Below are 27,164 nucleotides of genomic sequence, written 5' to 3'. Positions count from 1 at the left end.
CTATAGTCTTCTGCATTGAAAACCTTTTCATTTTTTTTAGCTTTTGGCATATGGGCAAATCTATCTGCTGTTTAAAGACATTGAGATCTGCTGGAGGTATGCTGTTATAAGTTTTCGCTTAAATCGAGTATAACTGAAGTAGTAGAACTACTATCGGAATATAATCAAACCTGTACTAAACAGCAAGTCAAGGAAGCGACACGATCTGCCTGATTAAGGCAGGTGATTGCTTAACACAAGTTAACATTAAATCAAATTGCCCGTCTGTGGAAATTAGCTGTCTGGCTGTTTAAGGCAAATGGTTGCTTTATACAAGTGACCTCTAAGGTAGGATTAGCTGTATTAAAAAAAATAAAATCCAAGTAGCCTGTCTCCAACAGATAATGAAACGGATGTATTGAATAAAAATGCACATATTAAGCTTTATACATGATACACTTATTATAATAATTACATCTAATTCATATACAAAAATGTACGTCATTTATAATTATGAGACAATGTGATTGATTTTGCATTAAAGCTACACCCACAAAACAGTCTACATGTCCACACCGTCTAACATTCTTAGTGTTACATAGGATAACGCTCATAATGGATGGTTGGATTTGCAGAAATTGTTTCTTATCATGCCTGATCCTTATAGTTTCAGGTAAAGTAATTTCTATTTTGTTTTAAAGTTGAAGATACCGAATGCAATATTTTATAAATTGAGCCGTGCCATGGGAAAACCAACATAGTGGGTTTGCGACCAGCATGGATCCAGACCAGCCTGCGCATCCGCACAGTCTGGTCAGGATCCATGCTGTTCGCTTTCAAAGTCTATAGTAATTAGAGAAACTGTTAGCGAACAGCATGGATCCTGACCAGACTGCGCGGATGCGCAGGCTGGTCTGGATCCATGCTGGTCGCAAACCCACTATGTTGGTTTTCCCATGGCACGGCTCAATTAAAGACGTGGAAGCTTTAAAACTCTCGCGGAAAAGGTTCCGTCTTATAGGAATAACCGATATCTAACAAGAAAAATTATTTAAGTAACTGTTTATGGAACTTTCATTAGAATTATTTTATTGATCATTGTCAACGGCAGATAAATCTTGAGATATATCTGCATTTAACTTTTACCCTGCTATTTTTTTAAATGGACTGGTCCATCTTTCAATTTGGACAGTACTATTTATTATTTAAAGGGGTGTTTACTGAAAATTTACTGACTGAATAGCGAACAGTGTCTGCACTGGTCATGGTCTGCACTGGTCGCAAAGGCAGAATCACTTGCCGGCAGCGGGCTAAATGTTAAGGAAACGTATATATTGCATTTTAGATGTATTTTGATAATAGTTTTTTAATTTTTTTTTACAGAATTTCAAATCATCGAATCGTCAAGACTTGGACATTATAGGTGAGTATTTTTGTTGTCTCAATTTTCAAACAATTAGCATACCGTAATATTTTCACAACATTATTCTATGGTGGCTGATTTCTGCCAATGTCAATCTTTCGTTCTGGTGCCCCCACCAGAACGAAAGAATGGGGCGCTAGAACGAAAGACATTTTCCTATTTTGGCGTTGTTTCGTTCCCTCGTTCTGGCGTCCCCGCCAAAACGAAATAACGAAGAATGCAACGCGACTGAAGGAAAAATGTGAAAAGATCGTTCTGGCGTTCTGGCGTGTTCCAGTAGACCATAGTTTTCAAAATTCTTGTATATCTTTATGTATGTTTGTTTTATTATACTGGTAATTGGCTATGTTGTAAGGATCCTAAAATCATATAAGGACGATGCTTCCAACGTTTATTTTCTTGATAAAATATTAATCTCTTAGATTCTTGATTATACGATTTTGAAAACTCCTTACGTTCAGATGCTCATGGCACTTTGGCTCACCACCACCGACAAGTAGATCCGACATTACCACATCTACATACGGTACAAACCAGCCTGCGTGTAGCTCTGTTGACAACTCCAGAATTACAGAGTATGTCAACAATTGCTCCAGTCAAAATTATGTTCCTTTACTGGCCTGCAGGGAAGACGGAACATGGAATTGCCGTGCGTATCTATGATCTTGTATTATATTATGTCCTATAACAAATAAATGTTTGATTTCTTGAGAACAAAGTTTGCGTCATATCATCCGCTCTCTGTGACAACACCATACGAGCATGTCATATCAGCTGTTGGTAAATGTTACAATTTCGCTGAAACTGTATAGGTAGAATCTTACCGTAAAATGTCTCAAGCAAGATTGTGCTAGAAGTTGCAGATATATTCTGGTGCTACTTTTGTTGTAGTGGAGAAGGTTCACTTTTGCCCAAAAGTGGCCTAAAACTGAAGGTCTTTAAAGTTCTCTTTTTTTTTCATCAAGACCTACTGTTTCATTAGACTGCATGACACAGTTTGCAATTTATTCATTACTTAAGAAAATACCTGAAGTAAACAAATATACTTTAGGATCACTGGTATGGGAAACCACCAGCTTTTAAAAGTTTTTAAACAGATCTGAAGGTTTCAATATTGGCACAAAATAAACTGCACCTATGGTAAGATTATTTTTGTGGTCATTGGTTAATTTCTAAAACATACCTTATGAACAAAGTATAGCAAAAATTCCTAGTTTCTCAACCTTTGCAATACGATCTGCAATTTCGACAATATTTAGAGACATGTTTTGAAGAAGATAATAGTTCTGTTTAAAAAAGGACTTTTATTTCAGTGCAAAAGATACACATCCATGTACAGACTTTTCAGTTATAACGGTATATGTAGTGTAAGTGAACCTTGCCCAGTGACACTGCCTTTACTACAACGTTGTAAGATTTACTGCTGTCGTTGGATAAAAAGTTGCGTTCCCATACTGTCATGGACAATGCATTTACCGAGCCGCAGTATCCGACAAAACACGTTGATTTAATCGTCACTGTGAATTTGTGGAATATCTATTCTTATGTGTCTTGCATGCTCATATTCATTGCAAAAATAGCAGTTGAAAACGCATTGAACAACTCCAACATGAGCTCGGGCACCAACCAATCCCTCGGGGTCCTGCAGATGTTATCACACGAAAAAACATGCGTTAACCCTACATTTCTTTTGAGTGTATGCAGTCACAGAACTATTTTAAACGGATCATAAAAAGAGTTTTACATCACGTCATATTTTGTATGAACAGACGTCTGAGTTGGGTAAAATGCTTTTCTGTTTGCTTACGTAAGAACTACAAAATGTAATTAGTGTTGTTTTTTTTTGCAGAGTCTTTCATTGCAATGTGTAAAACCCTGATACACACGGATACCATATTACCGAACAACAAACATGGGCCTGCATCCTCGCCAGAGACACATAAACAAGACTCGGGACCTTCTCTGCCTGATCTACAAAAAGGTAATACGTTTAACTACCAACTTATTTCTTTATTAGAACATGTCTGGCCAATCAAACTTGTTCCGATAATTTTTTGTGTTGCGTTGTTTCTTTTCTGTTAAAAAGTGACACATTAACCTGTAATTACACGACGGTCAATACTTGGTGAACTCAGTAGTCTCTTGCCATTTTAGCAAGGTTTTTCAGATTTGAAACCTGGTTAATAGACGCGATCGGAGAGGGGCTGGGGTTGAGGGTGGGATGGGAGTGTGGGGAGGCGTCTTGTTTTTATTTCTGTTTAATAGCTTAAAATTGGTATGGGACATTTAAACGAAACTTGTCCTGTAGGTAGCTTATATCAAGATCAAGGTTGAGATTGCATTTTGGGTCAGGGGAGTTCAGGTCAAGGTCACTCCTGCTAAAACTAAAGAAAAACATAGTACATTTAGTTTTGATTGACGTATTGAAATTAAGCTTTTGTTAATAGATGTATGTCCATAGCAAATAAACTAAAGTAAATATGTTGCTTTTTCAAGAGACTCCTATGGCAAAAATATTTGCAGAAATTTAAGTAAGACTGGTTTATATAAGTTTTATATACGCTCTGTTACATTTGGTAGCCTTTGATATTGTATTGTATATCTTTAGACGCGGACCTTTATATAGAACTAAATTTTCATTCTGATTACATTTCTTGCTCGTAGGTACTGAACCAAGTGCTGATGCTGATGCGAAGATGTTCAACCCAGATGAGAATTATTTCACCATGAAAGAAATGGCGATTGCCGTGCTTGTATCGTTTATCACCGGAGCTACCATGTTAGCCATTGTCATATGTGTCGTCTGGCGCTGCAGACATAGTCACTTGTAAGTGTTAATACGCCGGACATTAGCTCATATAGCAGAGTCCGAAACTTGATAATGCAAATGTTTACATTGTACATAATTCCCTTAATATGACGACAATCTATGCCTCGTTTTCAAATAAAAATAATTCATAAAGTTGCGTAGATACAAACATCTCAAGGAGAAAAATTCTTGGATTCAACAGACGTTAATTAAATGCAGTTGTCTCCCTTTAAGCGGGTGGTGCGATGGATCTATTACTTCGGAAGGATGAAACATATTTCTATCCACATTAGTAAGTAATACAATATATGAGCCGTGCCATGGGAAAACCATCATAGTGGCTTTGCGACCAGCATGGATCCAGACCAGCCTGCGCATCCGCGCAGTCTGGTCAGGATCCATGCTGTTCGCTAACGGTTTCTCTAATTGCAGTAGGCTTTAAAAGCGGACAGCATGGATCCTGACCAGACTGCGCGGATGCGCAGGCTGGTCTGGATCCATGCTGGTCTCAAACCCACTATGTTGGTTTTCTCATGACACGGCTCATATGCTTTACATTTATTTATTTACATGTTTCAGGAGTTCTGAGCAAGCGATGGAAGCTGCTCATCAGAGTGCCAAAAGGCTTGCTGCTCTACATGCAATCACACATATTGCTCATGTAAGTGTGATGCTTCGTTAGTACCCTGCTTTCTCTCTAATATTGACCGTGCGTTATGATATCATTAACGCGCATGTCAGACTTAATTGATCTTTTCCTGGAAAAACTTATGTTAAATCTGGTTGATTAATTGTGTTATATATCATTGGATTTTCTTGTAATGCATACTGGAATCCAAACAAAGTTTAATAAAATTAATAATGTCATAATCCGCTAAATGGATTCAAAACTGCTGTCTACATGTACAATAAATACATTTTTGACTGTACTTACGACTTCGGGATTACAAAATAACATTTCGTTTTAATGACATGAAAATGTATTATATCATTGAAAGGACTCTGTACCATACAACTTTTTTCTTTAGATTAATAAAGTATTACATTTTGTAATAACTTTTATGTTTTACCTGTCTGTATTACAGTCAATCATTTGCATGTCATTCTTTTTTAAGCGTTAGACCTGGTGGCCTTTAGTGAACAAATTCTTTTAAACCAGATCAGTAATAACTAATTTCTTAGAATAAGTCCCTGTCAAGGTCATCTATATTCTGTTAAAGGCAAAATGTTTCTCAAACAGTTATTTCAAATATAACATATATTTATTTGTAATATAATACTTTTTTCTGATGAATTATAGGCCATCGGTGGCGGTCAAGAAACTTTGCAATCCTGTCATTTTGCAAACCCTCAATATGGACAAATTATAGCATCCAGGGATATTCTTGGCGATGCATTAATGGAACATGACCGAGTATATGAAGAGATTTTCACAAGGCGAAAGTCAAGCTGCAAAGGTCAAGAATGCATTTATGCAAATGTTGATAAAACGAAGAAGAAAACTCCAACTATGAGGAAAAATAGGTCTTCAGGCGACCTAAGAACCATAGACGAAAGCGCGGAAGAATCTGATTTCGGTTATGAGGCTGACAACAACGCGACACCGCAAGTACCAAGAAGAAAAATAAACAACTGGGGAAATATGATAAATAATAACAAAAGAAGTCCTGCACTGAATGCACGCCGACTTAATGACAATGCTGTGAATGATGATTTACTGTGGAAATCATACATGAACGATGTGAGCAACAATTCTGGTAAAGAACAAGTAGGACCTGCAAATAGTCAAGCTGGAGTTAATGCTGAAGATGAAATAAGCAAGGACGAAGTGAGCAAATGTGACTCCGGTTACATTGAGGAGATCAGTGAAACTGGACACGAGACAGTCAAGGTTGGCGACGACAAAGGTGCCGATATAAAAGATTGGGATGACACAGGTGCCGGAAAAAGAAAACAATCATTGCGTTTGTAACAGTTTCAGTATCTTCTGATTTACTGGTATCATCTTAAATAATAGATATTAATTCATTGATAAGCATAGTGACTGATTTGTATATAATTTATTTATCTTTTTTTCCAAACTGTCTGGTAAAGGTATTTAGAAGAAGATGTGTATAGTCTTATTTTTCTTACCGGTTGCAAACTGTAGATAAATCCTATGTAAAACATAATAGTATTGTATTGAGGGCTCTAATGATTCTATGTATGCATGAGAAAATCAATGTTGGCGATCATAAAAAGCTCCGATGAAGAAAATGTAGGCCGGAAAAATGAGATACTACAAACGTGCGGAACATTAGATCTACAGAATTTTCATCGTAGCCAAAACGTGCTAAATTAATACAATAAAAATTCATTACGCTGACAGCTTTTTATTCATGCCTTTAACTCTAGTAGAAAACTCGTAGATATTGAAATAAACTCTCTACAGGTTTAACATCTACGGGATCTATTTTCTATTTCCTCCGGGATGTTTTGGATTATTATTATTATACCAGATTTATATAGCGCCCTTTTCATGATAAACATTACAGCAACTGCAGCCACAGAGGGCGCGAAATCATCCTCTACTAGTACAGACACAGAGCGATCTGACCAGAGGGACAGAGTGAGATAAAGCCCCCAGAACAGACAGAGAGAACTTTTCAGATACAGACTTAGCCTAGCTCTTTTCGAATAGACAGTCTGGTTCTTTAACGTGCCCGGTGTATAGCACCGAATACACGCGAAGCCGTCTTTCCTGGGAAGAACCAGTACAGGCCTCTAGTTAGGTGGGAGACACTCAAGAGCATCTCAGAAATTTCCAGTGCCTGGATCGGGATTCGAACCCCGGACCTCTGGATTGACAGTCAAGCGTGTTACCACTAGACCACCGGCCCACCTTTGCGAAACATTTCTGTATTATGTACAAAGAAAGGCACAGTTTACAGTTGAAACTAAACGTGGTTTTTAAGTATGGACCCATAATGATACCCGGTAACTTTCGTATGGTTACGTATTCTTGTTAGGAAATTCGGCATTTTTCAGATGAACAATGTAGTCTAACGCGCACGTGACTTCCCGTAAAAACCGGAGAATGCCGAAGTCACATAAGGAGAAAACGTAATTTCCCGATTGATATTGCAGATCCACTGCATTAAGACTTACTTATTTATTTAAAGGGTTTCAGTCTGTTTCACGTTTTCATGTAGGTACACAAGCTTTTGCCAGCTCTAAAGTTGACTGATCCATATAGTACAGCTTATATATGTCAGACACACTATAGTCAAATGATCACCACCACCACTGCTTCAGTTACTATTTCCGCTGCTACTGCTACTGCTACTGCTACTGATAGTGCTACAGATGCTGCTGCTGATGATGATAATGATGATTGCCGCCACGATACTCATAATAAAAATGCTTCGTCCTTTCACGTCCATATAATTTATAATCGAATAAATAAGTGACTCGCTGTCATTTCGCTTATATTAATTACTCTTTGTTTTCCAGTTATCAAAGCCTACAATTCATTGCCACGAGAGACAAAGGTCAATAACCTGAAGTCATTGTCATTACTTAAGATATACATTTTAATTGTCGTTTATATATTTCTGTTTTAATTTAGCAACAGGTGCTGATCTTTTGTGACACATTAAAAATAGAAATTTTGAGAAAAAAGCGTTTATTTTTGTATTAACAACATAGCTACTCACCGTAGTACGGTGGTATGTTTAGGACATGCAAATATTTTTTTAGAATAAATGATATCGTGCGCACGACATCTTATCTCGAGCACACGATATCTTATCTCGAGCGTTTGACATCTTATCTCGTACGCACGACATCTTATCTCGATCGCTCGACTTCTTTTCTCGTGCGAACGACATCTTATCTCGAGCACACGACATCTTATCTGGTGCGGACGACATCTCTTCTCGTGCGCACGACATCTTATCTCGAGCGCATGACATCTTAGCTCGAAAGCTCGACATCTTATCTCGAGTGCTCTACATCTTATCTCGAGCGCACGACATCTTATATCGAGTGCACGACATCTTATCTCATAGATCGACATTTTATCTCGAGCGCACGACATCTTATCTCATGCGCACGACATCTTATCTCGAGCGCTCGACATCTTATCTCGTCCACAGGACATCTTATCTCGTGCGCACGACATCCTATCTCGAGCGCTCGACATCTTATCTCGTGCGCACGACATCTTATTTCGAGCGCTCGACATCTTATATATATAGATATAAAGGCCCTTTGTGGGTTTTCATATCATCAGTATGACAGCCAGCGTTTCTGACAATGTGCTCTTTGATGCTATCAGTCAAACTGCGATTAGTAGCTACTCTAACATGCAGTAAGCAACATTAATTATGTTCTCCTAATGTTGAATATTGGATGACCAATTATGTGTACTCCTCTCCCAAATGATATGATAACCTTGTACTTGTGGGAAGTTTAAATAACATTTAAATAGGCGGGACCGTAATTATCTATTTGTCCGTATAATTTTACTAATGGCCTAAATTCACACAAAAGGTCCTACTATATATAGATAAGATGTGAGCGCCGTGCGCTCGAGATAAGATGTCCTGTGAACGAGATAAGATGTCAAGCGCTCGAGATTAGATGTCGAGCGCTCGAGATAAGATGTCGTACGAACGAGATAAGATGTCGAGCGCACGAGATAATATGTCGTTTGCTCGAGATAAAATATCGTGCGCACGAGAAAAGATGTCGAGCGATCGAGATAAGATGTCGAGCGCTCCAGATTAGATGTCGTGCACACGAGATAAGATGTCGTGCGCTTGAGATAAGATGTCGTGTGATCGAGATAAGATGTCGTGCGCTCGAGATAAGATGTTGTGCACACAAGATAAGATGTCGAGCGCTTGAGATAAGATGTCGAGCACATGAGATAAGATGTCGTGCGCACGAATTAAAGCGCTATGCGCTCGAGCTAAGATGTCGTGCGCTCGAGATAATATGTCGTGCGCACGAGATAATTTAATCATAAAAAAGTAAATGCATGTCCTAAAGATACCACTATAGTAATAACATGGATGGCCTTCCCTCCAGATTGAACGCGCAATCTGATGTCATTCACAAAAAGCATGAGCAAAATGGCATCATTCGAAAAATTCTTTAAAAGTTGTACATCAAAATACCAAAAAGAACATCTTAAACGATTTTTTTTCTGACGGTAATGATCAAAATTGAATAGGCTCGACTGTGCGATTTTTCACTGGATGTAACGATATTTAAAATTAAATTATTTAAAATTGTATCTTTATCGAAGGCTAATTACAGGAGAACGTGGGTGGGTTTTCTTCGCTGTTCTATATTAGATTTTAAAAAAATATCTATTTTGATTTTCAGATACTCATGGAAACTACTCTAAAATGTAAATATAAGTATGTTTCCATTATCGGTTTAGTTTAAATATATTTTATTGCTCATTCAATATTTACAAGGATATATAACAATTTTACAAACACAAACAAATAAGCAAATGGGTCGGGCCACAAGTTCTTACATAATAGGCTCGTCTGTGCGATTTACCTGTTCAAACCGTGTTATAACATCTTCAGTATCGCCCTACCGCGATCGGGCACCAGCCAATCCCTTGGGATTCTGCAGAACACGAAAAAAAACATGCGTTATCCCTACATTAATATTGAGATAATTGTATCAGTCATTAGACAAACGCTAAATACAATAGGGTTATTATAACAGTAGATTGATCTGGGATGCAGTATTCGGCTCGAGAGGATTTTGCCAGATCGGATCTCACGAGGCGCGCAAGCGCCGCGTGTGATCCGACCTTGCAAAATCCATGAGAGCCGAATACAAAGTCCCAGATCTAGCTACTGTTATAATGACCCTTTTATTATATACCTTTACCATTTTGATTCTTGTTTTGTTCTTGAACGAAATCTTCAATGTTTATCGATATTAAATGGAACTTAGTGAAGTTTTTATGTGAGCTATTTATAGAAATGTGTCTGGTCATGCATAATTATGAAAATAGTCCGGCAGCATACAATGTGGAAGGTACAATACGGAATGTTAAAGGTACAATACGGAATTTTTGTCTGTCTGTTCATATTTAATTGTGAAATACAAGCCGATTTTTTACAGAATTTATATAGGTATATAATAAAAGTAAATATCAGTAAGCGCCTAGTCAACTTTGATCGTTGCAATCTTTCATAATATATCACTAAACGGGAAGTATGAAAAATAATAACGCATGCGCAGAAAACCAAAATAGCGCTTCTGCGCCTATCTTATTAAATTACTGGTAATATTACATACGCAGAAAACTGCAATTGATATAATATTCCAGTTAAGCAAGCGAAGACTTTACACTGATCATTTATGTGAAGTTTGATATTTTACAGTTATTGAATATTGCTTGCCGGTCAGTAATTAGAACTATTGTCCGAATTCCGAAGGACCGAAGGCTATTAGTTTTGACTATTGAATAAAAAGCCATTCAACAAGTGCTTCATTACGTGGGGTAAGATATTAATTTATTTTTATTTCCAAATTTTTGACTTATCAGTTGAAAATAGAACGGTGATATAGCACAATCTATAAACCGGCGATTTGTATAAGGGGTCATGTAATAACAAGTTTTATAAATACGATCGCAACACTTTTATTCGTCAAATTAAGCTCAATACACGTCAATACGCCTAAATAGGAATTCATGCTGAATTTACTATATGGCTCATCAATTGACGTAATAGTATTTCTTAATAAGAAATTTATATAATATTAAAAGTTAATCCACAAATACAACTTTCAAGCAAGGGATGATTGAATCCGTACACGCTGTGTTTATTTAACTTTATTGCTTTTAAAGGATGTAATATTTAAATGCATCTTTCGCTGTAACGAAATTTATTCATATTGATTTCAGATATGATTATATTGATAGGCTAAATTTAGAAATGAATTATGAAATGGAAAAATATAGAGTACACTTTAAGGCTGTCGATACCGCTATGCAGAAAGAAGGGTTACATATTTTAACTTTCCCAAAATAGTATTTTTGACGCCAGCGGGGGTAAAGGCGTTCAAACAAAGAAAAAGCATACGCATTTAAAACAAATCATTAGCTTTGACTGTCACAATTAAGATAATGCACCTTTAATGGCGATCGGTAATTTCTGTACAATTTACGTATTTTTGTGAAGAGTTTCGGCATTCTTTGGACGAGAAAAAAGGTCAAGGTCATACGCGCACCTGGCTTTACGTTCATACCGGAGACAATACGTAATTGAACGAAAATTTCCAACTTCATAAAATTCTTCTGCAAAGTTTTACGTAATGTCATGTCACTGACACTGAATATCATAAACTTATACTGTGAAAAATGATTTCAATATCAGTATGTATGAATTTGTTTGATTTCAACTGACTTTATTAATTTAGTCTTATTTAACTTTTAGAACGTTTTGCTGTAAAACAGATGAGCTTAATTAACTACCAGGAATCAGTTAACATTCGTTGTTGATTAATTCTGATGAAATTCAAATAATCTATAATTATGGTCTTAAAACTTTGGACATACGGCATTTGGCTGACACTGGACATGGCGTCAATGACTCTAAGACTAATCTGACATGCACATAAAGCAAACCTGTCAACCGAACAGTAACATAACACGAATTCTGTTTAGGATTTTTTATTTGCTCATTATAGAAAACTTTCGGTGATGATCACGCCATAATCCATTTTATCCACGATCCGTTAACGCCGTGATTACTGAAAATTTTCACTAGTTTTTTTTAAAACATTTAGTACTTAATTTTCGTCAACCAAACAGTTTCAAGGGGACGGACAACCTTAAGCTTGCAAACATTGTGCTGTGCATTTGTTATATCTTGATATTCGTCAGGAAAGAAAATATGAAAGTTTGTGTTTGTATCGCATTTTTCGCTATTTGTTTACAAAGTTCCACAGGTTCGCGGTCGTTGCGTGTGAGGATTAGTGGAGACAAAACAGCCAGGAAAATATCATTCATTAATAAAACCAGATTTCGTGCGCATGGGAAGGCAAGTGTTTTTTTTTTTTTAATTTTTAATAACTATTCTCAACATGACTTACATTTTTATAACTGTTTGTCATGCGAAACGGCTAACCTTGGGTTAAGACCAAGAAACATTCGTTTACCAAACCATTGTAGTTTAGTATCCCTAGAACAGACGTTCGTTACGAAGGGTGCGTAATTCTTATACTGTCTTTACGAAACAATGTTTTACATAAAAAAAGATTGATATAAGTTTGAGACCAGGGTGCCTTGTTGTATCCAAGTTCTGAGGAATAAGATACGAATTCAGCAAAAGGATAGAAACCGTTAATTTAATTAAGTATGGAGTAACTGAAAAGCTCTATTTAGTTTGCCTGTCATTTATAAGTCTTGACTCATTCTGCATTACTGTAATTATATACAGTGGACATAGGCATTTCGAGAATATACTATAGTACTGTTATAATTAACACACAAGGGAACATGAACAACATGTATCCATCAAGGTATAAATACATTAGCTTCTTAAACAATTTTGTTCCACACCAATCTTTAAAATGATTTATTCTTCTAAGCCGAAAGTTATATTACATTAACGTAACCAGTCCCACCCCTTTAAATATCATTATTCCAACACCCTCTCTCAAATTGGATCCACCGAAACCAGTAACAAAATAATTAGTGTCAATTATCATATTGTTATAGATCTTTGCAATATCTGACCAGTTTTAACAGTAAAAAGTCATTTTATTAAAGGCCAAAACTTTATGGATAAAACATTTCGTCATTTTTCAAATTTGCTAGATTAGTAAAAACTAAAAATAATCTAAACACGTAACAAAATTATAATTTCTAAGAATGTTCGAATTTTCTTTGCAAAACAGTATAAGATGAAATAAACACAGTAATTAACTGAAAGCTGACCTGCGCGCTATCATTGTATTACACTTAATTATTACGCCGTTAAAATATTAACATTGTGGGGATAACGCATTTTTTCCGTGTTATAACATCTGCAGAATTACATTGTATGAGGGATTGGTTGGTGCCCGTGAAGATGTTATAACACGAAATAAACATGCGCTAACGCTATTCTAGCATAAAAAGCCTACAAAAAACAAACAAACTGATAAATGAAGACATTGTCACTTAACGAATGTCTGAGTTGTATATTTACGTTGACGCCATTTCCTAAATAGAATTATCCGTTTTTGTGCCGTAATAAGTTTAGGTTTTGCCACGGATTGAGCATATATAAAAAGGTGTTTTAACAGCACGTGGGCACGAGAATCACCCTGTTAACTCATTAAAACGCCCCCGAAAAGTGACAAGAAACGCAGTTTTATTATAGAATATGCCGTTAAACATGTTGTCTATACATTTTAGTTGTTAACAGTAGCGGAAAACAAACGTTTATGATGTTTACATGTCGCTAGTATACAGCCGGTTAAACCTCGTAAATAAGATTTATAATTACAGTAGAGAGTACGGAAACTGGTTGCTGAAATACGCGAGAAAAACGCATGGACCGTGTATAACATGGAATGACAGCAGCCAGCCATAAGCCAGGTACTAAATCATCCGCCCTTATAACATTTGTTAAAAACATTATTGACTGGTAATATCATTCCGTTGGCACATGAGTTAGCGTCCAACCATATTAGTGGGAAAAGGTCGCGACTTATTTAAAGATTTCTCATGGCAATTGGCAAGGTGAGATAATGTTTCAAATGCACATAGTTAGTTAGTGCATTGCCTCCCTCTAGTTTGGTAAAAACACCCGCTTGGGATGATATTTCATCACATGCAATGATTCCAAACGCTTCTGTTGTGGATTCTGGCGTATAATCACTGTTTTGCAAGTTTCTGAGAAATGGTAGATCTATGTAAAATAATTTTGCCAAATTTTTTAAAGTTAACACAGGCGCGAAGTACAGGCACATTATAAAAGAGAATGGGCTACTTACTTTAAGGAAGTAAAAGATAATCATATGTCTTTATTAATTAATGTCTATAGAATTAATATTCGGAATTAGAATCACTGTTTGGGATTCTAACACCAAGTCCTGTGATATTTATTGCTCTCATTGCGTGACTAAAAGGCCCCTTCAGTTCGTAAATACATTAAAGCATCGCTGAAAATCAGTTTTACGAATGGTAATCAAAATATTTTTGAAAAGTGAATCTTTTTCCGATCAATGTTACATCACGCTTTGTAGTCGGTAATATAAGCAAATCTGAATCCAGCGAAAGAACAATTTCCCCAGCGATGGCTACAAAGGGAAACATTTGCCTGTAATAACTACTGTATATATAACCTGTTTAATTTAAAGCTTTCTTTTCCGTCTTTTGTTATTATACCTGGCCTAGTGCCATACCTGAAATGCACTTAGGTGTGTCGAAGGGCCACTCAAATTATGATTTTACACAAATGTAAATTTATCTTTAACAACTAATTGGGTCTCCAATGAGAGCCATTCCGTAATTGCTGGGTCCCTTTCCACTTATTGGGTATTTTCTGCCATTTATTGGGTCCTTTTAAACAATACATAGACCCATAAACATGTATATAAGATACCTGTCTGTTCTAAAATAGAGTTTTCACTGCAATAAATGGTGCTGCAGATAACAATCATCATGTGAGGTGAATGCTCGTTAAAATTTAGAATTTTCGAACGTCCGCCGAACCAAAAGATGTACAACCCATATCGACAATCACTGGAAACATGGCGACAGAAAGAAATTGATGATCTGTTCTTAGTATCGATGGAATCTGTGGTGCTATATAGCCAATACGCGGCTGAAAATATGAATGAAACAGCAGCACACAGGCTACCCTTCGCATACCGGAAAGGACCTGTAAGGCTAGAAGATACAATGTGGCTGTCAGACATGCGTATCATAGAAGTGATGTAACCCTTACATTATAACAATGGCTATTTGCTTAACGAATTTAACTTTTAATGTTGACCTGGAGGCATGTCCCCTAAATTAGCATGAATATTTACGGAACGAGCTGAACAGCAAAGACTATCTATGACAATGCACATGAAGGCAAGAAACCGTATGTCCGATTTATGCTTTTTTTTAAAAATATACCGACTAGCCAGGAATCAAAACGGTCACAATTTTATGCGTGGGTTTCAATTTTGCCACTTTTAAACAGAAGTTACTTGTACGAATTTCGCTATTTTTAAAGCCTATTGCAATTAGAGAAACCGTAAGCGAACAGCATGGATCCTGTAGAATGTTGGGCAGCTTTTTTTTTTTTTATACTAGACTGTTAATGAATGTTTATCAGTTAGCAAATGACAAAGCGTATAATAGAGAACTAATTAAGGTACACGATGCAGTTTAATACATGTAATTCAATTGTTACTATCATTGCAAATGCAGTTTCAACCTACTGTCAATTTGTATAATGAGTTAAAACATTAATCTTTGTTGTTTTTCTAGACTTGTTCTGATTAATCTCTTGCATTCCAGGTTCGGCTCAAAGACTTGAAACAGCCGATAAATGACAGATCATTTAAGCCTTTGCCCTTTCCAGTTGATTACAGTCTGTATGACCGTAATGGAGATGCACGGATTGATATAAAAGAACTTGTACGTGTAACTGGTACGGCTGAGAACGTTCAGGCAGCGTTTAGTGCGTCAGATTTAAATGGTACACTTATTAGATTTTTTACAAAATTTCTGATCTGTTATGTAAGATATGGTGGTATATTTCTGCCAAATAAATATCTCATTCCCTTCATTATGTAGACAATTTTCTCTAATTTCCAGTAATTATCTGGCAAGTAGAAAGGTTTCGTAATGTCCAGATAATTACCGATAAGTATCTTAGCAGAACAGACCTGCCTATAAGAGACTACACATATTTACATAAGTAAGAGGACATTACGGAAGTTTTCCACATTGCCAATTAACTAAGATTACTTTGATTACGATAATGTGAGTCAAAATATGTTTCAGTGTTTACTAAAATATATAGATAACGTTAGTGAGTATGTAGTTAGCACTCCTGTGCCTGATTTAATCCAAATAAAAATAATTAATGGTCACTATAACTAAACATTAATGGTTTTAGTATATTGAAATGCATCGGTTATATACTGCTTCATCTAGCGAAATGCATTTGGGCTGTAAGCACATACTCGTCATACAAATAAATATTTCATACACAAAAACTGTGAAAAATATCTTATACCCATAGTTTTGTTAGATCTCTGAAACAGAATAATTGTCAACTAAATGCAGCTGACGGAATATCAATCGTTCTAACGTCGCACTACAACGCACGCTTTCAATGGATTACGTCTGATAAGATGCACGTTTCTCATATAGCTAGCAACATATGTAAACAAACGTTGTCAGTCTAGCGTTATAGCGACGCATTGACACACGGTTCATTATATAGTGTTATCGTTATCTGCGAACATAATATAGAAGCAGTATAAATATTCATGATATGAACAAAATAAAAGTGCGATGACATCGAGCGCCTATGATTTACGAAATATTTTGATAAAAAAATAAATATTGTGTTTTCAGGTGATGGATTTGTGACAGAGGAAGAATATAAACTTAAACCTTGGGGTTACAATCCTGGAGACGTTATTGTAAATAATGAAGAAGAACTGTGATATTGGGAATTAAACGTAATAATGTCATCGCACATAAACAAATTATCAGAAATAATTCTATTATTTACAGCGTATTTTAGTCCAAACTGGATTATATAAAGTAAAGATTTATTAATGTCAATATTGTTAGGATGGATCGAGGGCCAAACGCTAAATAAGAAAAGCAATAAAAGTTTACTATATTTATTTTCACACTCAACCTGGTGTAAAAATATGTCAATATTTATCTATATAACAACAATATTTAACTGTAACCATTCATTGAATAATACCTGTATCTTATGAGTATTCATGCTCAATATATCTTCTTTATCTTTCTATTTATCTTTATCTTTATCTATCTTTACCATTCAGATCAATATCCAGTCTCCAACTGATGGCCATTTAAAATTCGGCCTATTTATATGAATGTTTTTGTTTACATTGTGATGTCATCTAGAATCAGGTTTTCCCGTAAAAACTGGGTCGCCCTCTAGAATTCTGGGAAACAAAATGGCGGACATTCACAACGTTGTTGCAGGAGCAACTTTATATAATTAATACAAGATAATACATAAATGATTGAAATAGTAATTATGGATATTACTTAATAAGGTACATTTCTTAATGTTATTACCAATAATGGTTACTACATATTTTCCGAGAAGTATTATTTTTGATTGAAAGAGCATTGCATAAAGTAGGTGGGGAACAGCACATCATTACCCCCACCTTTCAAGAATTGTCCCAATTCTTCAAGAAAAAATTACAGGTAAGAAATTTTACTTTTTAACATATTTTACATAAAATATAAAATCTACTTTTCATTTAAGAATATTTAAACAATGTCAATCTTAATAGCAATAAATTTACTTAAATGAAACAGTCTTTTGTAACTATAACAATACAGTAATTCATATAATAATAATGTTTTTCTTTTTTTTCTTGCACTACTTAAGTGTCAATGTATTTTCCTGCAATATTTGCACTAATTAAAGTGTCCATAATTGCGAAGTGTAATAATTGTGAAGTGTATAAATACACAATGTACTTGTACCAATATTAAAATAGTAAATGTTTAAGATATCCTATTAGTAAATGTTAATGTTATGTTAATCCTTTAGTCATCTTGATCTCCAACAATCTGTTTTCTGTATTAGTTATCACATCAGTTTTCCTTTAACATCTGTTTTCTATTTTATATTTCTTGATAATTGTTATAATTTCATATTCATATCCATCATTTTCTAGAAATTCTTTGTCAATCTTTTCACATACTAGTTTTCTCTTTCTGTTTCTTCTATTTTCTTTCATTTCCTGGACTTTCTCTATGTCTATCCTCTCTTCATCCTCTTTTATTTCGATTTCTCTATACGAGTTCTTAAGTATTTTATCTTTATCAGTTTTCTTATGTTCATCTGTCTTCCTTTTCATATCTTCTTTCTGTTTTTCCTCCTTTTTCTTACTGTCTTTGTCTTTCTCATTCTTATCCTTCTTTTCACACTCTTTTAGTTTTTCATCCTTTTTCTTACTTTCTTTGTCTTTCTCATTCTTATTCTTGTTTTCCCCCTCTTTCTGTTTTTCCTCCTTTTTCTTACTTTCTTTTTCATTTTTGTCCTTTTTCTCTCCTTCTCTCCTAATTTCTTCCTGATTTTTCTGTCTCTCTCTCTCCTCTTTTTCCTTCCTTTCATTTTCCTCATTCTTTGATTTCTGATTTTCCTTTTCCTTTCTAATTTTCTTGTCATTTATTTGTTTCTCCTCGGCTTCCTTCTTTTTCTGTAACTCCTCTTTTTCCTTCTTCTCTTTCTCCTGTCTCGCCTTCTCTTCTTTTTCCTCATGCGCCTTTCTTTCTTTTTCCTTTCTATCTTTCTCCTCTTTTTCCTTTTTTTCTTTTTCCTCTTTTTCCTTCTTTTCTTTTTCCTTCCTTTCTTTCTCTAGCTTATCTTTTCTTTCTTTTTCCTCTCTCTCCTTCTTTTCTTTCTCTTTCCTTTCTTTTTCCTCTTTTTCCTTCTTTTCTTTTTCTTTCCTTTCTTCTTCCTCTCTTTCCTTCTTTTCTTTTTCTTTCCTTTCTTTTTCCTCATTTACCTTCTTTTCTTTCTCTTTCCTGTCTTTTTCCTCCTTTTCCTTCCTTTCTTTTTCTTCCTTCTGTTTCCTTTCATTATCTTCTTTATCTTTCAATTGTCTTTCAACCTCCTTTTGTTTTTCCCTCTCCAACCTTTCTTTTTCAATTCGTTCCTTCTTTTCTTGATCAATTTTTCTTTTCTGTTCATCTTTCTTCTTTTCATATTCATCTAACTCGTACATTTTCACTTCTTTTAAATAACTTTCTTCCTGGAAACTCTCAAACTCATCATCACTTAACTCTAACTCTTTCTCTAACTCCATTTCTTCCTCACTACTTTCTTCACTGTCACTACTATCACTGCTGCTGCTACTACTTTCACTCAACGTCCTAGTTCTTTCTTTTCTCCTCTCTGGTAGTATTGGTCTTGTTCCCTTCCTTGCTGTTATCTTGTCATTCAAATTTATACACCACTTCTTTTCTGCCCGTTCTAAAAATTTCTCCAACTCTCTCTCTGCTCTGTTGCCCTTATCACCAGTCATTTGATTAAACATATAAAAATCAGTTTTCTTCGCTCTGCATTGATGCGGGTTATCATTTCTCCTAAATATCTTCTTACATAATGTGCATTTAAAACTAATCCCAGAATGCTGCTCTTTCAGATGGGCCATACAAGGCTTTCTGGCGGGGAAGTACAGATCTTCGCACACGCCGCATTGAAACTGCAAATAGACAAAAGGATACCCTTTTTAATGTAAAGCAACATTCATTTTTTTTTTTTTTTTTTTTTAATTTATTTATTTAATAATTTATTTATCATTTTTCTACCAAAATTCAATTTTGCATATATACCATATATATATGACCATATCAATACTAAAGCAAAATATACAATATTTCTGTGTACCAATTTTAACATATCAGACTGGATTTTTCTTAAAACCAACTAGGTCTAATTTTCCCAGTATAATCTTTCAGTTTATCATGATGAACAATCTTTGGCTTTGAGTTAGCTTTTATTTGAATCCGGTATAGTACATCATTTACTTTGGTAATTATCTTACATGGACCAACCCAAGGTTTCTGAAACTTAGGACTTAAACCTCGTTTTCGTGTTGGACAGTAATACCAAACTGCGTCACCCTCTTTGTAACTTTTGAAACTCAACTTCACATCATAATTTGATTTCATACTGTTTCGAGCAATTTCCATATTTTTCCTAGCCAACTCATGTACTTGTTGTAACCTGTTTTCTAATTTTGAGACATAACTGGATTTGTTTTGATCAATTTCTTTATCATCTGTTTCAGGAGTACCAAAAATCAAGTCAACTGGTAACCTCAGTTCTCTTCCAATATGTAACATGGCTGGTGTGAACCCTGTTGATGCTTGAACCGAAGATCGGTATGCAAGCATAACCAAATCAACATGTTCATCCCAGTCTTTCTGATTTGCTGCGACATATGGGGTGAGCATTTGAATTATAGTGGAGTTATGTTTTTCTATAAAACCGTTCCCTTGCGGATGAAAACTGGAAGAACGCGTCTTTTCTATACCCAATAATTTACACATTTCTAGAAACAGTTTTGACTCAAATGTTTTCCCTTGGTCTGTATGACAAATCAATGGGCAGCCCCATTTACTTATGTACTGATCAACTAATACAGTTGCCACTGTTGTAGCTTCTAAATTTGGCAAACTGTAACATTCTGTCCATTTAGTAAACAAATCCCCTACCACCATCATGTATCTATTTCCTTTGTTAGTTTTTGTAAATGGACCCATAAAATCTATAGCAATTCTCTCATTTGGGGCTCCTACATTATAAGTTTTTAATGGCGCTTTGGATTTTCTGAGTGAACCTCTACGACTATTACATACATCACATGTACAAATCCACACTTCAACATCTCGTCTCAGAGCAAACCAAAAGAACCTCTCTCTTATTTTTGCTAGAGTTTTCCTTAACCCTAAATGTGCACCACTTTTACCATCATGTAATAACTGCAATACCAGATCCCTGTGAGACTTTGGGACAACTAATAATAACTTACATGAGTTACCATCATCACTTTCCCATTTTCTGTACAACACATTGTTTTTGATAACTAAAGAATCTAACCTTGCCCAGTAATATTTAAACTCTGTATCAAATTTAGAAATCTCCTGCCAGTCAGGCTTGACACCATTCAAAACTATATCTTTAATTCGTCCAAGATTGAGATCATTATTCTGAATTTCTGCAACGTTAACATCCTCGCCCAGTAAATTGCTACCTACTGAACTACTTGAGGTTGTGCTATCGTTAGAACTCGTGCTAGGTGTATTCTCAGTACCATTATCATTGCTTGGATTTGAGGAATTTACAGAACTTATCAAAACATTATCTTTTATCCCTGTATGACAAGAACTTGTACTGTGTGCATTCACAGAACTTATCAAAACATTATCTTTACAATCTGTTTGACAAGATATCTTTTCTGTTTGTGCATAACTATGTTTCACCTCAACCTTTTTAACCATACCGAGACTTGTATTTTTGTCACAGTCTAAATTACAGCCATCAATACCCGGTTTGATTATCTTTAAACTCTTTGTTTCAGTACCAATATCATAATTCCAGTAATGTTTGTATGTTTGAAATGTAGCCAATTCTGAGAAAAATCTGCTCAATAAATCAGAGTTCCACCATATCACCAAAAATATTCCTACTATCATACCAGTATTTACTACACCAAACAACTGTAGTAACTGTATCAACATACAAAGAAGAGTAACAAATGAGCAATTACTATCATCAGTTTTATAGAAGTTGTCTCCCTTAGACTGTACCTCAGTGACATTAGATACAGACATGCTGTTAATCTCTTTTGACTCAACTGTGCTACAGTATTTACAATTTTCATCATAACATGGCCTCCTAGATAAAGCATCTGCATTTGAATGCAATCTACCAGAACGATGTTCAATTGTAAAATCATATGTGCCTAGAAAACTAAGCCACCTAGCTAATTGTCCTTCTACATTTTTAAAAGATAGCAACCATTTCAGACTGGAATGATCAGATCGAATGACTATTTTTCGACCATAAATGTAGTGGTGAAAATGTTTTATTGAGTTGATTACTGCTAACAGTTCTCGTCTGGTAACACAATACCGCCGTTCTGTTTTTGTGAAGCATTTGCTAAAATAGCCAATGACCTGTTCCTTACCATTTACAACTTTTGATAATACACCGCCCTGGCCCACCAAAGAAGCGTCCGCATCCAGAATAAAGTCATCATTTTCCGAAGGAAATGTTAATATAGGGGCATTAGTTAATGCTGTTTTTACCATTTGAAAAGCATTCTCACATTCCTCTGTCCAAACAAACTTTCTACCATTTTCTGCTAACTCATGAATGGGTTTTGCAATAGTAGCAAACTGATAAACATAGTTCCTGTAGTAACTTGCAAGAGAAATAAAACTCCTGGCTTCCTTAGCATTCCTAGGGGTTGGCCAATTCTTTATTGATTCAATCTTTCTTGGGTCAGTACCCACACCATTTTCACTTATTGTGTGACCTAGAAAAGTGACCTCTTTTTGAAACAAAACACACTTTTTAGGATTAAGTTTCAAATTGGCAGTAGTTAACCTCTGAAATACAAGTTCTAGATTTTTCAGTTGTTCTGAGAAAGTTTTAGAGTGACAAATGATATCGTCAAGATAAATTATCACTATGCTCCACAAAAGACCAGAGAAGACTGACTGCATAAGGCGGGTAAATGTTGCAGGGGCATTACAAAGACCAAAAGCAAGACGTTTCCATTGCCATTGCTCACCACCTGGAATTGAAAATGCTGTTTTGTGCCTATCTTTCTCATCAATATCCAATTGCCAGTAACCCGATTTCATGTCTAGACAAGACCACCACTTGGAACCTGACAATGCTTCTATGCTGTCATCTATTCTGGGTAAAGCTTGGGAATCGCGAACCGTGGCATTGTTCAAACCGCGAAAATCACAGCAAAACCTGATAGATTTGTCGGCTTTAGAAATCATTACAATGGGACTATTCCATGGGCTTTGAGGACATTTTTCAATAATACCATCACTCTCCATTTTCTTAATTTCTTCCTCCGCAGCCTTACGCTTTGCTAAAGGAATGCGATATGGGTACTTTTTAACAGGTTTTTCATTACCAGTATCAATTGTATGTGTAACAACTGTGGAATGACCAATATCACTGGAACCTTTACTAAACACATTTTGATGCTTAATCAAGAATGATTTTAGCTCCTCCTTTTGAGTAGAATCAAGATTTTTAGAAGATTTTTCAAATAAATCTGTTAAATGTTCAGGCAATTTATCATTTTTCTGTACATTTTCTGAATGAACATGACCAACAGACTGTGATTCAACTACTTCAACTGGTTCTAATATACCTGTTGTGGTATCTTTGTAAATCTTGACTGGTTTGTTTGAAAAATTGGCCAATCTAATTGGAACTTGGCCCACTTTTGGGTCAACTAACACCTTTGCAACCAAAATACCTGTTTTCTCAACAAAATCACAAGAACCTTCAACTAAACAAGTTCTAGACTTGTCTACATTATCAAGAATTTTTGCTTGTACCATAACCTCAGAATTTGGTTCAATTACAATATTCTCAGAAACAGCAATTCTGCAGCAATTTGACCTAGATTCATTTTTGAGATAACAAGGAATTTTGTCACCTTTTACCATCATACAATTTTTGCTAATTATCAAATCACAACTGTGTGCCCGCATAAAATCTATTCCAAGGATAGCCTCTTGTACTATATCTGATATCAACATCTCATGTTGAAGTATATGACCACCCAAACAAATTTCCATTATTGCTTTTCCTAGAAAAGGTTTACTTTCTCCAGTTACTGTACATAGCATTGTTGTAACAGGCAAAATTTCTGGCTTTGTAACATTTTCCCATTCATCCAAGATTTTGCTACTTATTATAGAAACATTAGCACCAGAATCACACAAACAAGAAACAAGATTTTTATTTATCATTGCATCACAAAAATATCCATTCTGTTTGCCTAAACTATCGACTTGAATGGTTTCGGACCTTACATTCTGTTTGGTCTGGGTGCGGCCCTCCAGCCCGACCTTTGTCCGTTTCCCGAAAATCTATTACCTTGGAAGTTCTTGTCATTATCATAATTGAAATTTCTGTTCTGGCCTCTGTTATTGTTAAATCTATTCTGTGTTTGATAAGACCTATTATTATTGAACCTTTTCCTATAATTTTGACCCCCTCCTGGCCTAAATTGCCCTGACTGATGATTTTGTGCAGGTAAATCCCTATTATCTTGTCTAGTATTATATGACCTATAAGATTGATCATTCTGTTGTTTTGTAACCCTTGTCTGTGAATCTAATTGCTCTACTCTCTCTGTTAACCTGTCTATTTTTCCTAGAATATTTTCTAACTCTGGTTTTTGTGTAGACTGGTTTTTCCCAATGTAAGCATTTACCGGTTCATTATGTACCCTCTGTTTATCAGCCAACTTATGTGTCTCTAACCTGACTGCAATTGTTTCGGCTTCAGAAATAAATTTTGGACAACATTCTCTAAGACGTAACCTTATATCAGAATCTTCAAGACTATCAATGAAAGCATCTAGTGCCAAAATTTCTATTAGCTCAGAATTTGCATCTGGATATGCCTGTCGAGTCAGCTTTTTAACGCGCTGAGCTAGCTCTGGAATAGACTCAGATTTTCCCCTTGATAAAGATTTTAATTGTGACCTAAAAATTTCAGCCTTATTTCTAGTACCAAATCTTGCCCTCAGGACCTCAACTAGACTATCATAATCCCTTTTCTGAAATTCTGACATTTCACTCAAAAGTGACCTAGCATTTCCTGTCAGACTGCCTGCTAAATATAGAGATTTTGCTGAATAGTTCCAGTTATTTATCTCTGAAACTATGTTGAACTGTGTCAAATATTCTGAAATATCTGTGGACCCATCATACACCTGGGGTTTCATTTTAAGATTATTTACATTATTCACAGAATAACTGGATTGTACATTTTGATTAGTGTTTACATTTCTGTATGTTGGTAGTTCAGGCATAGAATAATTTTGTCTTGGCCTTAAATCAGTATTCATACCATTTGAATCAATATCTCTGAAGTTAAAATTAACTTCTGGGTCTGGGTGTGTCCTTTCAGAAATCTTACCATGTACCCTATGCAAATCTGACTCAATTGATTCCATTCTATCCTGCATTTGATCATGTAACTGTTTTAAAGTACTAGTCATGGAGCTCATTTCTTTTGTCATAGCACTTAATTTATTCTCAAGCAATGAGTTATTCTGAGAAATATCTCTGATAGGAGTACTTGTTCTATCCCCACTTAGCATACTATCATTTTCCATGTTTGTTTCTGAATTTACAGTGTTTTCCATTTTTAAATCAATAATACACTGCAATAATACACAATCAGGTATTTGTAATCAATTCTGCTAATCTGTGTATTCTTTTTCTATTTTCAGGTTTCCACACAAGGCTGAGTGCAATTAGATCAATGTACCTTTGCAATAATTTGTTCAAATATTAAATAAAATATTGCAAAATCTTATTTTTATATCAATTTTCTATTATTCCTGTGAAAATTTTCTTTATTCTTGCTCAACAAGACTTTCCTGAAAATTTCACAACAATTTCCCTTTTTAATAAATCTTTTCTTATTTAAAAAAAATAATTTATCCCACTTCTGACACCAAAATGTTAGGATGGATCGAGGGCCAAACGCTAAATAAGAAAAGCAATAAAAGTTTACTATATTTATTTTCACACTCAACCTGGTGTAAAAATATGTCAATATTTATCTATATAACAACAATATTTAACTGTAACCATTCATTGAATAATACCTGTATCTTATGAGTATTCATGCTCAATATATCTTCTTTATCTTTCTATTTATCTTTATCTTTATCTATCTTTACCATTCAGATCAATATCCAGTCTCCAACTGATGGCCATTTAAAATTCGGCCTATTTATATGAATGTTTTTGTTTACATTGTGATGTCATCTAGAATCAGGTTTTCCCGTAAAAACTGGGTCGCCCTCTAGAATTCTGGGAAACAAAATGGCGGACATTCACAACGTTGTTGCAGGAGCAACTTTATATAATTAATACAAGATAATACATAAATGATTGAAATAGTAATTATGGATATTACTTAATAAGGTACATTTCTTAATGTTATTACCAATAATGGTTACTACATATTTTCCGAGAAGTATTATTTTTGATTGAAAGAGCATTGCATAAAGTAGGTGGGGAACAGCACATCAATATATTAAGTTAGATCTATATGCTCAAGGGTAGTTCCTACGCCTTTAGTATATTGAACAATGGAATTGACCCCATTATGTCTGAGACTAGCTAACAATCTAAATTCAAATTTTTTAGCTGGTGAAACCTATCAATGTTATACAACTTTTAGTTAGCCTCTTAGCCTTAGTGGCTCATATACCAATTATTTTCAACTGTGAGCTCTATACTTACAGAGATCACTCAAAATTTTAACATATCAACAGAAGTAATAAATGAAGTTCATCCAAATCTCCTATAGGCTAGAACTATTTTAAGATTTCTGTCAGACAATGTTTATGAACCAACAGCATGAGAGTCATATTGTAGAGATGTTCAGCCTATGTCTTCTTAATTAAAGCTGCAACTCGTGTATTTGCTTTCTTAGTTCTTATACATACCATCATTTGTAGGATGCTATCATTTGTAGCATTCAACTACCATACAGAAATATCCGTACTTTGTCAATAACGTCTGTATTAGACTAGCCACTAGACTGATAATAATATATTTCTACATTTTTCATTTTTTTTAATTTCATAGAGACAAAAGCCAGTCTATTTTAGAGATTTTCACAGAGGACTGATGTTGAAATTATCATGATATTGGACATAGAATATAGACTGGCTCAGTTCACTACATTTAATCATAAAAAATGTTAAAAAAGATATATCACAGTCTAGGAGCTAGTCTACGTCTGTATGTAAGCTGGATCTATCCTACTACAAAAATTGTTGAAATTTCTTATCCTTGTCTCATCTCATCTTCTGGATGATGATCTCATAATTATGCTCTCGTTTATAGCGTTTGACTGCCATAAAAGTTAAAGTATTAGATCACTAATAGAGAACCTCCTTTTTGAAGATGAAATGGTGGCC

General features: G+C 35.1%; 3 protein-coding genes across 3 annotated transcripts; 2 read left to right on the top strand and 1 right to left on the bottom strand.

Moving 5' to 3' along the window:
- Positions 1-521: 521 nt before the first annotated feature.
- Positions 522-6,318, top strand: LOC123529460 (uncharacterized). Its single transcript, XM_045309789.2, has 7 exons — positions 522-652; positions 1,363-1,402; positions 1,864-2,051; positions 3,252-3,383; positions 4,067-4,229; positions 4,791-4,872; positions 5,512-6,318. Exons 1-7 carry the CDS (start codon positions 595-597, stop codon positions 6,181-6,183), a joined length of 1,335 nt encoding a protein of 444 aa, XP_045165724.2. The 5' UTR covers positions 522-594; the 3' UTR covers positions 6,184-6,318.
- Positions 6,319-12,034: 5,716 nt separating this feature from the next.
- Positions 12,035-26,659, top strand: LOC123529379 (uncharacterized). The gene is made up of 4 exons (XM_045309689.2): positions 12,035-12,271; positions 15,733-15,913; positions 16,801-17,016; positions 26,272-26,659. The coding sequence occupies exons 1-3, from the start codon at positions 12,125-12,127 to the stop codon at positions 16,890-16,892; spliced, it is 420 nt and encodes a 139-aa protein (XP_045165624.1). The 5' UTR covers positions 12,035-12,124; the 3' UTR covers positions 16,893-17,016; positions 26,272-26,659.
- Positions 17,060-19,695, bottom strand: LOC123552935 (myb-like protein X). Its single transcript, XM_053521279.1, has one exon. The coding sequence runs from the start codon at positions 19,602-19,604 to the stop codon at positions 18,051-18,053; it is 1,554 nt and encodes a 517-aa protein (XP_053377254.1). The 5' UTR covers positions 19,605-19,695; the 3' UTR covers positions 17,060-18,050.
- Positions 26,660-27,164: the final 505 nt, after the last annotated feature.

This window comes from Mercenaria mercenaria, chromosome 13 (assembly GCF_021730395.1).
Source record: "Mercenaria mercenaria strain notata chromosome 13, MADL_Memer_1, whole genome shotgun sequence".
In the NCBI taxonomy this organism is placed as follows: Eukaryota; Metazoa; Mollusca; class Bivalvia; order Venerida; family Veneridae; genus Mercenaria; species Mercenaria mercenaria.
Note: the sequence above shows the minus strand (reverse complement) of the source record. Positions and strands in the feature narration are given on the sequence as shown.